This window comes from Physella acuta, unplaced genomic scaffold (assembly GCF_028476545.2).
Source record: "Physella acuta isolate Inbredline_101_S28 unplaced genomic scaffold, ASM2847654v3 ptg000866l, whole genome shotgun sequence".
NCBI classification, from domain to species: Eukaryota; Metazoa; Mollusca; class Gastropoda; family Physidae; genus Physella; species Physella acuta.
In genome coordinates this window covers 20,856-36,534 of record NW_026732383.1, presented here as the reverse complement: position 1 = coordinate 36,534, position 15,679 = coordinate 20,856, and the positions used below count along the sequence as shown (strand labels likewise).

General features: G+C 37.8%; 1 protein-coding gene across 1 annotated transcript; it reads right to left on the bottom strand.

The window, feature by feature from the left end:
• Positions 1 to 1,748: 1,748 nt before the first annotated feature.
• Positions 1,749 to 15,448, bottom strand: LOC131952322 (dynein light chain Tctex-type protein 2-like). Its single transcript, XM_059314933.1, has 6 exons — positions 15,427 to 15,448; positions 11,698 to 11,905; positions 6,390 to 6,496; positions 5,545 to 5,602; positions 2,564 to 2,770; positions 1,749 to 1,972 (listed from the first exon to the last, which is right to left on the bottom strand). The coding sequence occupies exons 2-6, from the start codon at positions 11,866 to 11,868 to the stop codon at positions 1,778 to 1,780; spliced, it is 738 nt and encodes a 245-aa protein (XP_059170916.1). The 5' UTR covers positions 11,869 to 11,905; positions 15,427 to 15,448; the 3' UTR covers positions 1,749 to 1,777.
• Positions 15,449 to 15,679: the final 231 nt, after the last annotated feature.

The following is a 15,679-nucleotide window of genomic DNA, read 5'->3' as shown; positions in this document are numbered from 1 at the left end:
TTTTTCTGTGCAATTCATATCAAACTGAAACATTGGTATCCTTATGGCAACACTAATAACATATGTGTTTAAGCCACGCATTGTACCAGTGGCATACAGACTTAATCCGTACCACATTTTTCTTCTCAAACTAGATGATTTTATAAATAATCAGCAACACTATTTCCCCAGTATTAATCATTTGATATTGAAATTCATTGTTATACAGGTTTTGTGATGAAATAAGCAAACATTGTTTTATTAGTAATTTGTTTTTCAAAATTACAAAGGCGAGAAACAAATTAATATCAGCGTTTTAAACACATGCTACAAATTCTGGATGAGTGAAGATACCGATGTCCGATTAATAGACTCTTCCAAAAATCGGTGTAGTAGGTTGTTAGTAATAATGTAATCGCGACTAGTTATATGGTTGGAAATTAGGGTTTAGGCGTATGGTAGAACTAGGGTTGGGGCTAGGGTTAGGGATAGAGTTAGAATTAGCATTATCAAGACATGTATATATTTTAGTTAACTACCAATAACCTAACCCCCTTTTTAATAAGATTATATTATCAGACACTGGACTAGAAATTCCCCCAATTTTAGTTACATGTAGGCCTATACTTTTTCACTTATTTTTTTTATAAAGGCAAATACATTGCTATTGAGCTTACTGTGCCTCTGATTTTGATGGGAAAATAATAATTCAATGGATTTTATTTTTAACAAAAGCGATACACTTTTCTCTTCTCTAATTCGATTCACCAAATGTGCTCATTATATGAAGCACAACAACAGATGTTCACCGAGATATCCCATAAAATGATATATATATATATATATATATATATATATATATATATATATATATATATATATATATATATATAATTTTATGGGATATATATATATATATATATATATATATATATATATATATATATATATAAAGCTTTTGTCCAACGAGGAACAGAATACAAGTTAGTAGTTGTTTTAATTTGGAATTGTCTCTCTTTGAAGAGTTGCTGTCCCCAGCTAACGAGCCTCATCTACCAGAGTTCAGGCCGTAATCCATTATTTTGGCCGATAAAGTTAATCTTCCGTTCAGAATTAAATGACACTCACGCATCCTATACAAGATCGAGACATTCAATTATCAACCAACGCCTATCTAATAAAACTCACTTTTTTTTTACTCACATTAAATCCACTTAACTCAGGTCAGATAGAATTTCTATCCCGTTATTCTTAAACACCAGATTCAATAATTCGTCCGCACAAAATTATATTTTTTTTCAAAACAATTACGAAACACATAAAAATTTATTTTGTAAACAAACATATTTATTAAATGATATGTATTGTTCATTATAATTTATATCTTTTTATATCTTTTGGACGGAATATGTGTTTTATGGATATATGTTAAGTGAAGCAACATTTTGACAGTGAAGATTGCTCTGTCAACATTAATAGAAAGGCAAAAATACTTTTCATTGTTTTTCTATCTGATTACTCTTGGTAAACTGCGAACACCATTCCACAGCACAGAGGTTTCCACTGGAGTAGTTATAAGATGCGAAATTGTTTAATTTTTTTCTCTACTATATTATTCTTGGTAAACTGCGAACACCATGCCGACAGCACAGAGTTGCCACAGTTATAAGATGCGAAATTGTTTCATTTTTTTTTCTCTACTATATTATTCTTGGTAAACTGCGAACACCATGCCGACAGCACAGAGTTGCCACAGTTATAAGATGCGAAATTGTTTCATTTTTTTTTCTCTACTATATTATTCTTGGTAAACTGCGAACACCATGCCGACAGCACAGAGGTTGCCACTGGAGTAATTGTAGGATGCGAAATTGTCACACGAGTTGTCCCATAGGCAGCGGGAAGACACCATCAGCGATTGGTTCTTTACCTCTCCAATCAAAACCAGGCATACAATTTTGAATCGATTCAGTTTCAGTTGGCGGACTTTTTCCTGGTAAAAATCATAATTAATGAAGAACTAATTACTTAGAGATATTAATTAATTAGAGTGTAATTTTAGAAACAGTAGTACTGAATTAAAAAAATAAATTGTGCGATTCTCTTCTTTCCCACCCCCTCCCATTATAAAATATTTTCACCTGCATTTTGATGAGCGCTAGTTTAAACATTTTACCAATAGAAAAAGACCTTCACCCCAACACACAACACATATATACTCATATACACACTCACATACACATAACACACAAACACTAACATTAATACAAACACACTCAGAAACATACACTCACACACATATAAAAAATGTCAAACACTCACACATAATCACACACAGACACTCACAGACGCTAATAGACACACACCAATACACACAATCACACACAGACACTCACAACACAGAAACAATGTGACACATTCACATTTACTTCACACTCACATACACACAGAAATTCACATGCATAGACACTTATACACTAGTTTTTCTTCCAGATTTTTTTCCGGAGGGGGGGGGGGAGGGGCGGAGATGCATGGAAAAATTACTGTTATACACTCTCACACACGCAGACACTCACTCACAAACCTTAATGATGTCGCTCAAGATAAGACATCTTGTCCCCATCAAATTTTTGTCGTATTTTTGTCCTGCCAGGTTGTCCTCTAGGACTTTTTTAATGATAGCCTCGACCCTCTCGGGGTTAAACCCGCTGTCAGGGTCGAGCTTGTAGGTGTTCTCGTACTCGATGGGTGGGTTCAGGTCACCGGAAGTCGCCACGCTCTGCCAGTCGTGCTGTGGACGCGTCGTTAGTTACCGTTATGTCAAGAGTACTTGTTAGGGGGAGTTATCTGAGTGGTCCCCGTGTTTCTTCCAGACTTTTTTCTCCTAGGGGGTGGGGGCACTTATTTTCGGGTGGTCGGACTAAAATTTCCGGGGGGGGGGGTGTGGCGGGGCGGACACAGTTACAAGTATATATTTACTATATAAATTCCATTTCGTTCGGGGGGAGGGGCGGTAGACTTTCTTCGGGGGGGGGGGGGGGGGGGGGGGGCTCTGCCTGGAAGAAACTCTGAGTGGTACTTTTTAGGGTTAAGGGGTTATATGAGTGGTACTTTTTAGGGTTAAAGAGTTATCTGAGTGGTACTTTTTAGGGTTAAGGGGTTATATGAGTGGTACTTTTTAGGGTTAAGGGGTTATATGAGTGGTACTTTTTAGGGTTAAGGGGTTATCTGAGTGGTACTTTTTAGGGTTAAGGGGTTATATGAGTGGTACTTTTTAGGGTTAAAGAGTTATCTGAGTGGTACTTTTTAGGATTAAGGGGTTATATGAGTGGTACTTTTTAGGGTTAAGGGGTTATCTGAGTGGTACTTTTTAGGGTTAAGGGGTTATATGAGTGGTACTTTTTAGGGTTAAAGAGTTATCTGAGTGGTACTTTTTAGGGTTAAGGGGTTATATGAGTGGTACTTTTTAGGGTTAAAGAGTTATCTGAGTGGTACTTTTTAGGGTTAAGGGGTTATCTGAGTGGTACTTTTTAGGGTTAAGGGGTTATATGAGTGGTACTTTTTAGGGTTAAAGAGTTATCTGAGTGGTACTTTTTAGGGTTAAGGGGTTATATGAGTGGTACTTTTTAGGGTTAAAGAGTTATCTGAGTGGTACTTTTTAGGGTTAAGGGGTTATCTGAGTGGTACTTTTTAGGGTTAAGGGGTTATATGAGTGGTACTTTTTAGGGTTAAAGAGTTATCTGACTGGTACTTTTTAGGGTTAAGGGGTTATATGAGTGGTACTTTTTAGGGTTAAGGGGTTATCTGAGTGGTACTTTTTAGGGTTAAAGAGTTATCTGACTGGTACTTTTTAGGGTTAAGGGGTTATATGAGTGGTACTTTTTAGGGTTAAGGGGTTATCTGAGTGGTACTTTTTAGGGTTAAGGGGTTATATGAGTGGTACTTTTTAGGGTTAAGGGGTTATATGAGTGGTACTTTTTAGGGTTAACGAGTTATCTGAGTGGTACTTTTTAGGGTTAAGGGGTTATCTGAGTGGTACTTTTTAGGGTTAAGGAGTTATCTGACTGGTACTTTTTAGGGTTAAGGGGTTATATGAGTGGTACTTTTTAGGGTTAAGGGGTTATCTGAGTGGTACTTTTTAGGGTTAAGGGGTTATATGAGTGGTACTTTTTAGGGTTAACGAGTTATCTGAGTGGTACTTTTTAGGGTTAAGGGGTTATCTGAGTGGTACTTTTTAGGGTTAAGGAGTTATCTGAGTGGTACTTTTTAGGGTTAAGGGGTTATCTGAGTGGTACTTTTTAGGGTTAAGGGGTTATCTGAGTGGTACTTTTTAGGGTTAAGGAGTTATCTGAGTGGTACTTTTTAGGGTTAAGGGGTTATCTGAGTGGTACTTTTTAGGGTTAAGGGGTTATATGAGTGGTACTTTTTAGGGTTAAGGAGTTATCTGAGTGGTACTTTTTAGGGTTAAGGGGTTATCTGAGTGGTACTTTTTAGGGTTAAGGGGTTATCTGAGTGGTACTTTTTAGGGTTAAGGGGTTATATGAGTGGTAATTTTTAGGGTTTAGGAGTAATCTGAGTGATCCCAGTTTTTCTTCCAGACTTTTTTCTCGGGGGGGGGGGGGGGGGGCACTTGAAACTTTCGGGGGGTCGGACTAAAATTTCCGAGGGAAGGGGGGGGGGGGCGGACACTGTTAAAAGTATATATTTACTATATAAATTCCATTTCGTTCTGGGGGAGGGGCGGTAGACTTTCTTCGGGGGGGGGGGGGGGGGGGCTCTGCCTGGAACAAACTCTGAGTGGTACTTTTTAGGGCTGGGGAGTTATATGAGTGGTACTTTTTAGGGTTAAGGGGTTATCGAATAATACTTTTTAGGTTTAGGGAGTAATCTGAGTGGTACTTTTTAGGGTTGGGGAATTATCCAATTAGTTCTTGTTAGTTTTTGGACTGGGGTATTATCGAAAAGGTACTGTTTAGGATCAGGGTTGGGGGAAAATCAAAATAGTAGTTGTTACGGCATCATTTAAATGGCAGGCATTATTCTTAGGCAATTCTTAAAGATAAGTTTTTTAAAGAATTTTTTTTTCGAATTACCTACTTTGTTCCTTTTTTTTATAAAATAAATCTTCGAAATTTTAAAATAAATATTATTAAACACTTCCTTCTGAGCAGACAATTTATTGATGAACTCTACTTCATCTGTTATCCTGACCGGCCAATTCGAATGTTTTTTTTTTACTTTATTTTATTGCTCATAATGATAAAACTACCCTTTAGAAACTGTCGGTCGGTGTAGCAGATGACGTCACATGTTTCTGTGACCTCGGTATATGAAGGGGCAGTGTGGTCAGTTAAAATAGCGATCCGCCTTTACTTTCCCCAACGTGAGTTTCAGGTACACATCAGAGCGGGGTGGTCTCTAGGACGTCCTACAAACTGGAATCCGGGATTCGAACTCGAGACATTCAGCTAAGAAGTCGTATGCTCTACCGCTCTACCCCGCTGTGAAATACGTCGGCATAAAAAGTCAGTTTAAATATTACGCTGGTGTTTGTTTCAGGCTTACATCTTTTCTGTGGAGTCCCCGAGATCGTCCATAGCCACGGTGGGTTGTGGTTTTTAGACTGAAACAAAAAAAATAAAATTACGTTAAACTTGTTTTGATTATAATCTACAACATTACTTACGTCAATGTGAGCAAGATAACATATCTTTGTTCATACAGAGGAGTTTTGGTCCGTGTATAGATTAAAAAAAAAAACAACAAGGAAACCAACTTTAAGAAAGTAAACTTAATAAACCAACCCGTTTACCACAAAGTAGCCTTAAGTCTTTGTATACAACATATACTTCAGCTTAAAACTAAGCCTAACCTCTAGCCTAAACCAATCTCTACACCTATTCTTAGAAGAAACTCAGAAAAAACATCTGAAAATTTGATTGTTTTTTTTCTCTCATATAAGTCTAGCTGAGGTATTTAGATGTAACATCTCACGTAAACACAATGTCTGTTTTTTATCAAATAAGGACAAGATGCTACTTAATGTAGCCTACTTGGACAAAATTACAAATGGTTAGAGCACACTTCGTTTCATACAAGGGTACATAACTCACATGTAGAAACTGATACAACGGTACATAACTCACATGTAGAGACTATAATAAGGGTACATAGCTCTATTGTAGAGACTGATACCAGGGTTCATAACTCACCTGTAGAGACTTATACAAGGGTACATGACTCTCCTGTAGAGACTGATACAAGGGTACATGACTCTCCTGTAGAGACTGATACAAGGGTACATGACTCTCCTGTAGAGACTGATACAAGGGTACATAACTCACCTGTAGAGACTGATACAAGAGTACATAACTCACCTGTAGAGAGTGATACAAGGGTACATAACTCACCTGTAGAGACTGATGCGCCTGTGTTTCTCATAGTTGTCTTCCGTGATGTGAGAATGTTGACTCGGTCGTCGGCTCAGCTCCGTCGGATGACTCAGCAAACTGTGACCCTGAGAGAAAAACACACACATATATGTATATATATATATATATATATATATATATATATATATATATATATATATATATATATATATATATATATATATATATATATATATATATATATATATATAGGCTATATATTGTATATATATGTATATGTATATATATATATGTATATATATATATAATTATATATATATATATATATATATATATATATATATATATATATCTCACACACACACACACACACACACACACACACACACACACACACGCACACACGTACACGAGCACGCACGCACACATACACTCACACAAATGAAATAAAAACTAAAAAGCAAATAATTTTTTTTTATTTCTTGATAACGGTTGGTTCCTAGCAAAATGTATTGTCTCTAACAAACTTAGATCTATAGTTTTTGTCTAATCCACCACTCCAAACCAAAGTGGTAACAGGAGATTTTTTTAAATCGGAAAAAAAAAAAACTTTGACACGTTTGTCATAAAGGAATTACTTTTTAAACATGTTTTAAAAGTACGGTGCATCATCCAACTACCCAAGACAGTGGCGTCGCTAGGTCGGGTGTAACCCGGTGCGGCACTTCATTGTGTCACCCCCCAGGGCTGGCGCTACTTATAAGGCGAACTGGGCGGTCGCCTAGGGCGCCATCTCTAGGGGGAGGGGCATATAAAGGTTTAATAGCTATTATCAATAAGTACCTTGTAGTTAATAACTTTTATAAAGGAGTAGCGATCTATTTCGGCACCCAGGACGAACTATCAATTAAATTTCGAACATTTCAAACGGTTATCTTATTTTAATAGGGCTAGTAAGTCTCGTTTTTTCTGACTTTGAATTAGAAATCTGTCCTGGTGTATAGAGTTTTATAATGATGGGGTGTTCAAAGTATTGTCACTTGTTTGGTAAGTTTTGATGAATCGTTTAGATTTGGGAGTAACGGCGGAAGGCTGTTGCTAATATGGTTTCGTAGGTATAAAGTATGGACGTGTTAAAGTATCATCATTTTATTCGGCTGTTTTGTAGTTGAAGATCTAGTGGAATCTGGTTGGTAATAGAGAAATGAGAATCTAGAAGATGAAGTATCTTAGTTTTGGAGTTCGAGAGTATTGATTCTTGTGGTATTAAGGTATCGAATTATATTGACTGTTTAGTAGTAGGTCAAGTGAAATCGTTCATTGGGAGTATTGTTTGTAGAGCTTGATGAGGTTAGATGAGGTTGTGTCGTCGTTCTGGCGCATCGAGTCTAGTTATGTTTAGGTATCGAAGTTTGATATGTGTTGTGAATGTAGTAGAGTATAATAATATCGAGTAGTCGAGTTTATCGTAAGTTAGATCATTTCAATTCAGTACGGAACACACCGCAAAGAAAGGTAGGCTTTCTCTAGTTGAAATCTTTAGTTTTTTTTAGGAATCTATATTACCACTCTTAAAGTATTAATATATAATATTATATAGGATTGGAATGTATGACCAACCGTAAACTTCGATTTTTCAAATTATAATTTTTTGTATATTAAATCAATAATTCCAGCAATGGCTAAAATAGCTACCCGTATTTTACTTTTTGAAAAACGTCCCTTATTTAGGGGATACAAAATTTTCTTTTTTTTTTTTTTAGATTGACCGCCTCTCTGCCCCGGCAGCCAGCCCTAAAAAGGGCTGACCAACCAAATGGCTAAGAACCATGTTTAATTTTTTTTTCGATAAGTGAAATTAATTATTTTTTTAAAACTTTTATTTGCAATTTAAAACAAGTGCAACAACATCAGCATATGTTACATTTTTCTAAATGTTCTTAAAAAAAAAACATATCAAGATGAATTTACAAATGTATACACCTTTTTTACTAAATTTTATCATCTAATGAAACCATTTTGTCCGGATGAGCGTATTAATAATAAGTATGTACATGGTTATCATATTTGTTTTATATAATAATATGTTGTTATACAAAATTTTAAGGGATAATCAGTAAAAGGGGTTAAAGTAAAATGATAGTGTTGGAATCCGGATGAGGAGGGATTGACAAAACTCGTTTAAGTGGTGAGTATAGCGTGTCATATTTGAAGAGTTGTCCTTCTCGCTGTTTATGTTCTGTCGTCTGCATATATGTAAGAAATGGATCTGTCTGGGTTGAGGATGTAGAATATTTGATTGTGGCAGGGGTCGTTGTCGGGGTGCTGGTCGTTGAGGTGTTTTTCTATGTCGTATTTGGTGTATAGACTTGTTAGGCAGTATCCACACTGGAAGACAGCGGTGTCTGGGTGTTTTAGTACGTGGTGCTTTATTGCTCCTCTGCTTTTGATCAGATTGTTGCAATGCGGGCATTTACTCGTATCAGGATGGGAAGTTTTTGTATGTGTTTTACACTCGCTGGCAGTACTGAAACTGTGAAAGCAATAACCGCAGCTCTTGTCTTTTCCAGGAGTTAAAGGTTTGGGAATTTGAATTGGTTCAGTGGTAGTTTCTTGTTGCGGCTGGGTTTCTAAGGTGTTTGTCAGGCGATCGAAGATTGGTTCGCGAGTTTTTTTTGTTAATTTTCCTTGTTCTGTGGGGCTGATTTCATTTTTTCTTTTCATTGACGTGGTGTTATCTATTTCTGAATCTGGGCTTTGCGTTTCTCCAGTGTTTTGGATTTTTGTTGATGTAGTTGGTGACTTCGGGTAAGCCGTACTTGGGATCGCTTTTTGGTTCGACAGGTTAGGGGTTACCAATGTTTGCTGCGGTGTGGGTGGTGCTCTAGGTGGTTCTGTTAGAATTGTCTGTGAGGATGGTTGTTGAGTTGGTTCCTGTATTGTTGACAGGTGAACATTGGGTGTTGATGATTGGCAGTGGTTGGTCCAGTGTCTGTCCGAGCCGCACACCTGACAGTGCGATGAGGATATTACATGTTGTGTCTTTGTATGTAATTTGGATGTAGTGTGGGATGTGTTGTGGATTGTCGTTCTGGATGGTGAATCTGCGATTGTTTGTGTGCGGGATTGTGGTTATTGTAGGTGTAGATTTGCTGACTGTTTGCAGTGCCTTAATCAGTGTTTCGTTGCTCAGGGCTGGCGGGACCCATCTAAGGGTTCCGATGATTTTGTCCTTGTGGTAAGTGTCGAAATTCAAAGTGTATGTGCCGTGTGTTTTTGTGGTGCCGTCCAGATCCGCTACATCAAACTCGTTGGACGAGAAGTACCAGGTATCCCCTCGTCCATAGTTGAGCAGCAGGATCTGGTGTGGGCTAATGATATTGCGCAAGAGGTGACCAGGGATGTTCTGGTGGTTGGTTGATTTTATGGTGACTTGAATTACTGTAGGCGAGTCGAAGAGCTCAGGAGCTATTTCATCAGACTCGTCGAATGTGATTGTTGTCTTGATACCTGAAACTGAAAGAGTTTGGGCCCAAGTTTTCATTAAGCCACCCGAACCGTAGTCCGGGTGGCTCCTCTCCGGATCTCTCGACCTAGAGCAGGGGTCGGCAACCTGCGGCTCGCGAGCCGCATGCGGCTCTTTTGATATCAAGATGCGGCTCTCCAGCTCCTTGCACAAATACTAATAATCTTAATAAAAAAATAAAATATTTGAAATAAAAAAATGTTAGTGGCTCTTTAAAAACTGGAAAATGTTGTAAATTGCATCTTTTGGCTCTTCCGCTTCAAAAGGTTGCCGACCCCTGACCTAGAGGGAACAAAAATGGGCGCAACCCCATTGTTGACTTTGGTGATAGTTGCATAGTCCATTTCTAGTGCATTTCTAGTGCATTTGCTCAATGTCCCGGCAAGACAAACTTTAGAAATGATCCCTAAAAGTATGATCCAAAATTTTCTATGCTAGTAGACACAACTACGCAATCAAGCAGTACAATTGAGGTATGTCATCAATGTTGAATAGAAGTATGTTATTATAAAGCTACTGCTTTGGGACTTTCAAAACAAAACCTACAGTTAAGTATTCAATAAGTAAAATATATTGTTTATACAAGGTTACACAGCTAATATAAAAGACTTGTTATAATTGTTACGTAATGAAATTTAGAAAGTTTTATTGTGCTTTTTAAGCTTGTCTTAGTTACAATTGGCTAATTTAGCTATCTTGTTAAAGTTATTTCCCTTGAATAAAATTTTGGTATTTGTATTTTCAAATGGGAGATAATTCGTTGCTTAACTTTACATTCATTTAAAATTCCTGCACCTTAGGTTGACCGCTTACGTATAAATACAACTTTAAGTTATTATTTGCTATTGTAAAAATTATATAGAGCTGAAGTTCTAAACAAAACAGTTTGGTAGGTTTTTTTGGCATTATTATTAAGTTTAAAAACAAATACATCCATAGCCGTTGTAGATTGCAAAACTTTATGTTAGTAGAAATACAGTCTTAGTTGTAAATTAAACATCTAATTAATTGTCTTTTCATATTTTTCACCCTCTCCTAAACTGTCCTAAAGCATTCATATTTAACAATTTTAGGCTGGAATCTATAACATTTATAACCTTTAATTGTTCCAAAACAAAAAAATTCGTTACATAATCACACAATATAGACATTTTACAATTATAACTAAAGACGGTCGAGCTTAAAACAGGTAAGTCCCGTTTTGAAACTCACCTTGGGAGGACTGCAGAGAGCCTAACACTACAAGAACTTTTTTTAAGTCGTTTTTTTCCTGACTTTTTTTCTTCCGGGAAGTGGGGGAAGCACTTAAAAATTTCTAAGTGGGGGGGGGGGGGGGGGAGGGGGGGGGGGAGGCGGAGCTATGTGGTAAAGTACAAAGTAGACTCGTGGACAATTTCAATAAAATGTGATTACGTTTGCGAACTGGAATCGAAGGAATTCACGTGTATTAGTAATTAATTTGTGTGAAAGAGGGCGTTTTAATGAGTTTTGCCTAGGGCGCTAAAAAACCTCGCGCCGGCACTGGTCACCCCCCCCCCCCCTCCCCCATACCTATATATGATTGTGTGTGTGTGTATGTGTCGGCCTACATTAGCCTATAATTTCAATATATGCCACATTACTGCAGATTTTATAGTAACGATGTTTTTTCTTTTGTGCATTTTGCAATTTTTTGCCTTGGTGTCACAACCCCCTCCCCCCCCCCCCCCCCCAAATGGTGTATCTCTGTGCGGTCCGCACCCCTCGCTACACCTCTGTTTTTACCTACTACTAAACTTATAAAATGTTTATTTGACATACAGCGTTGGACGTGTCCTTCGACGCTTGGCTCATCCGTCGGCCTCGCTCAGCGACGTGACCTTGACCCTGCCTCCGGTGATGGTCTTCGCTGGTGTCGTGGTGGTGCTGGGCCTGATGGTGCTGCGCCAGGCTGTTCCTGCGAGACGGCGGCTCCCTGGGGGCGTTGTCCATCGTCTAGAGTGGGGAACTTCTGGATGCCTGGAGACTGCTGGAATACGAGAAGTGTTCAGTGTAAATAAAAGGTTAGCCCACTTGGCGTAGGGTACTCGGGACTGCTGGAATACAAGTTCAGAGGCGTAGCTAACCCTTCTGTGATAGGGGCGACACTTGCTTATCTATGGGGATCCGAACTCGAGACCTTCGAGTTAGCAGTCGTATGCTTTACTATCCGACCACGTATTCCCATTGTGTGCAAAAAGTGTACCGTTTAATTGGATGGCCAACTAACTCTTCTGTGCTAGAGGCGGATGCTTGCTTTTTATGAGGATTCGAACTCGTGACCTTCGGGTTAGTAGTCGTATGCTGTTCCATACGACCACGCTTTCCCATGGTGTGCAATAAGTGTACCGTTTAATTGGATGGCCAACCAACTCTTCTGTGCTAGAGACGGATGCTTGCTTTCTATGAGGATTCGAACTCGAGACCTTCGGGTTAACAGTCGTATGCTCTATCATCCGACCATAAGTTAGCTATCTCTTCTGTGCCAGTGGTACCTTATCTATGAGGATTCGAACTCGAGTCCTTCGGGTTAGCAGTCGTATGCTCTACCATCCGACCAGAGGTTAGCTATCTCCTCTATGCCAGGGGCAAGGGTGGACGCTTTTTTTTCCAATCTATGGCCAGACCAGCATCTAACTGGGACTGCATGCAGCACTTTAAAATGTGAATTGTGGCTCGTTTTTATAGGTATAAAAACACCAAACTCTACTGTGTTTAGTAAAGAATGAGAAAACAGCGGCTTTAATAAAGTTTCTGCGATTCAATACATCAGAACTTAACAGTAACATAGAGTAAAGTCCCCCTTCTAAACCTGACGGGAAAGTAAAGTAGAGTTCACCAGCCGCCATTACTTTCCCTAACGTAGGTTAGGTATCCGTCAGAGCTGGGTGGACTCAGGTACGATCTACTGGCTTGAACCCGGATTCGAACTTGAGACTTACGGTCAAGCAGTCTAGCTCTCTACCGCTAGGCCACTCCCTGCCACATAACAGTACTTCCAACAAATTAAATTTTTAGATAAATATTGTAGAAAATTATCTTTCCATCTAGAAATGGTTGCTGTCCCCTAGTCTTGGTGTCAGGATTTCGCCCCTGTGTATAAAATTACATTAATTTACTAGGGACAAAGTGCCACAACCCTGGGGATGATCCCCATCTCCATAACTCAAGATCTGACAATAGACTAAACTGAAAAAAAACAACAACTATGAAGTATCCCTAGACCAACAGCCCTTGATTCAAGGATTATCATACTGCATCTTCTCATTTCTATTCATCAGCATTGGCGTCGTTATGCCGGGTGTCACCCACTCCACCCGAAAAAAAAATGTATATAAGGTCAACATAGGCCTATATATAGTTGCAATTGGTGTCACTCCTCCCAGTTTTGCCTAATAGCGTCCCTTTGTGCGCGCATTATCTTAATCCACCAATTAATTCATGTAGAAAAAGCATCGTTTTCATCATAAATTATAAGATTTTGGTGTCACCCCCTACCTGGTCGTTGAATGACTTATCAGTTATTCAAAATACTCAACATAACATTTTTTGCTCAGTATATTTTGTAATTGGTGTTACACATAGTCACACAATTCTGAAGCCCCTCTTCCTCCCTCTATGTGTGTGACGGCATTTATGGAAGACCCCTTACTCAACATTTCTGATCTTGCGTAAAAAAAAACCCAGACCAATCTATAGCATGAAAAAAGTGCAGTTCTTTAGCACACAGATGTCCAACTAGGAAGTTTTGTGAGGCAAAGGGAATTTTTTTTTTGGGGCAATGTTGGGACAACTTTGTTTTTTCCCCAGCTTGTAGTTTTCTACAAATACACAAAACCACTCCAGATATAATTTAATCTTTATTTGTAGCAATCAATAAAAAAAATATACCCGTTAGGTGTCGCGCAGTCAACATCGGCCAAACTAAGATAGTTAATTGAATCTTATCTGAGATCTGTGTATATAAACGCCCGATTTAAATCGACGTCTGCAAGTGTTGAGATTACACGTTCGGTGACCTGACGACCGAAAAAAGTCGATAGTTAATTTGGTAAACAGAGCTAGGCATGAACGGACCAAACTCGCTTTGGTTTGGTATACAAGCAAGTCCGCGGATGGAAATCTAGATCCCGTTTTAATGGTGGCTAACAATTTTAATTGGTTAAACTAGATATTGGTTTTAAAAAATGGATTTCACAATTGATTAGGTCGACGTGGTCGAATCGGTAAAGCTCCTGGTTGCTAACCCAAAAGTCGAGCTCGAGCCCTCGCACTCGATAGCTGGGGACATCAACTCTTCTAGGAGAGACAACTCCAAAATCAAACAACTGCTGCCTAGTAGGTTGTTCTTGGTTGGACAAAGACTATGGAAAAAAAAAGACGAAACACGTCTACCGAGCCTACCCAGCCCGCCCCCCCCCCCCCGCACCACCCGGAACGAAGACAATTTCCATACGGAAAATTGTGTCCCCCACCCAAAAGTTTTAAGCGCCCCCCCCCCCCCCAGAATACAAGTCTGATACAAACACTGCTAAAGATATTCAGATTTTGATGACAAACAACAAACTTCAACAGTAGACATCGACAGCCTAAGACATATGAGTAAGAAATGTTATTAAAGGATTGGCTGAAGTTCTAGCCTTGGTTTACCGTGTTTAACTTCTAACCAAACCACCTAATTAACGGCTGAAGCGTAGCTGTAGAGCCCAGGATAATTATAGGTCAAGGTGTATTTACAGATCTCCGCACAGGGGAGAGTACAAAACAATGGTGAGAAGAAAATCAAACAGGTTGGGGAACTTATAGGATACAATAGTGGAAATATTTATGAAAGATAAGTAATTACTTTTTTTTGTCTTCATAACACTGTGGTAATAGATACCGAACATATATATATATATATATATATATATATATATATATATATATATATATATATATATATATATATATATATATATATATATATATATATATAAATATAATAAATATATATATATATAAATATATACGTGTGTGTGTATTATATGTATATATATATGTATGTGTTTGTATACATGTATATATATACGTGTGTGTGAATATATATATATATATATATGTAATTATAATTATGAGTATGTATATATATATATATATATATATGAGTATGTATATATATATACATATTTATAAATGTATATATATATATATATATATATATATATATATATATATATATATATATATATATATATATATATATATATATATATACATATATATATATATAAATATATGTATATACATGTTTATATATATACATACATATAAATTAGTATATATATAATAATTACATTTATTAGTATATATAATGAGTATTTGAGAATGAAAATGGGAGAAACATGCGACTTACCTGTGGTAATGTAAATGAGAGAAACATTACAAGACTTACCTGTAGTAATGTAAATGATTGAAAAACTACTAGACTTACCGGTGGTAATGAAAATGAGAGAAACCTGCAAGACTTACCTGTGGTAATGTTAATGATAGAAAAACTACAAGACTTACCTGTGGTAGTGTAAATGATAGAAAAACTACAAGACTTACCTGTGGTAGTGTAAATGATAGAAAAACTACAAGACTTACCTGTGTGTCAGTGACGTTCCTACCTGTTATCAGGTTAGGGAAGGAATGGGACAAATGGCAACATAGAGTGTGGTGTCTGGACTGATATCACTACCAGGGCTAATTTGGTGACCCGCCTTCAGTGGTGTTGGGGGGG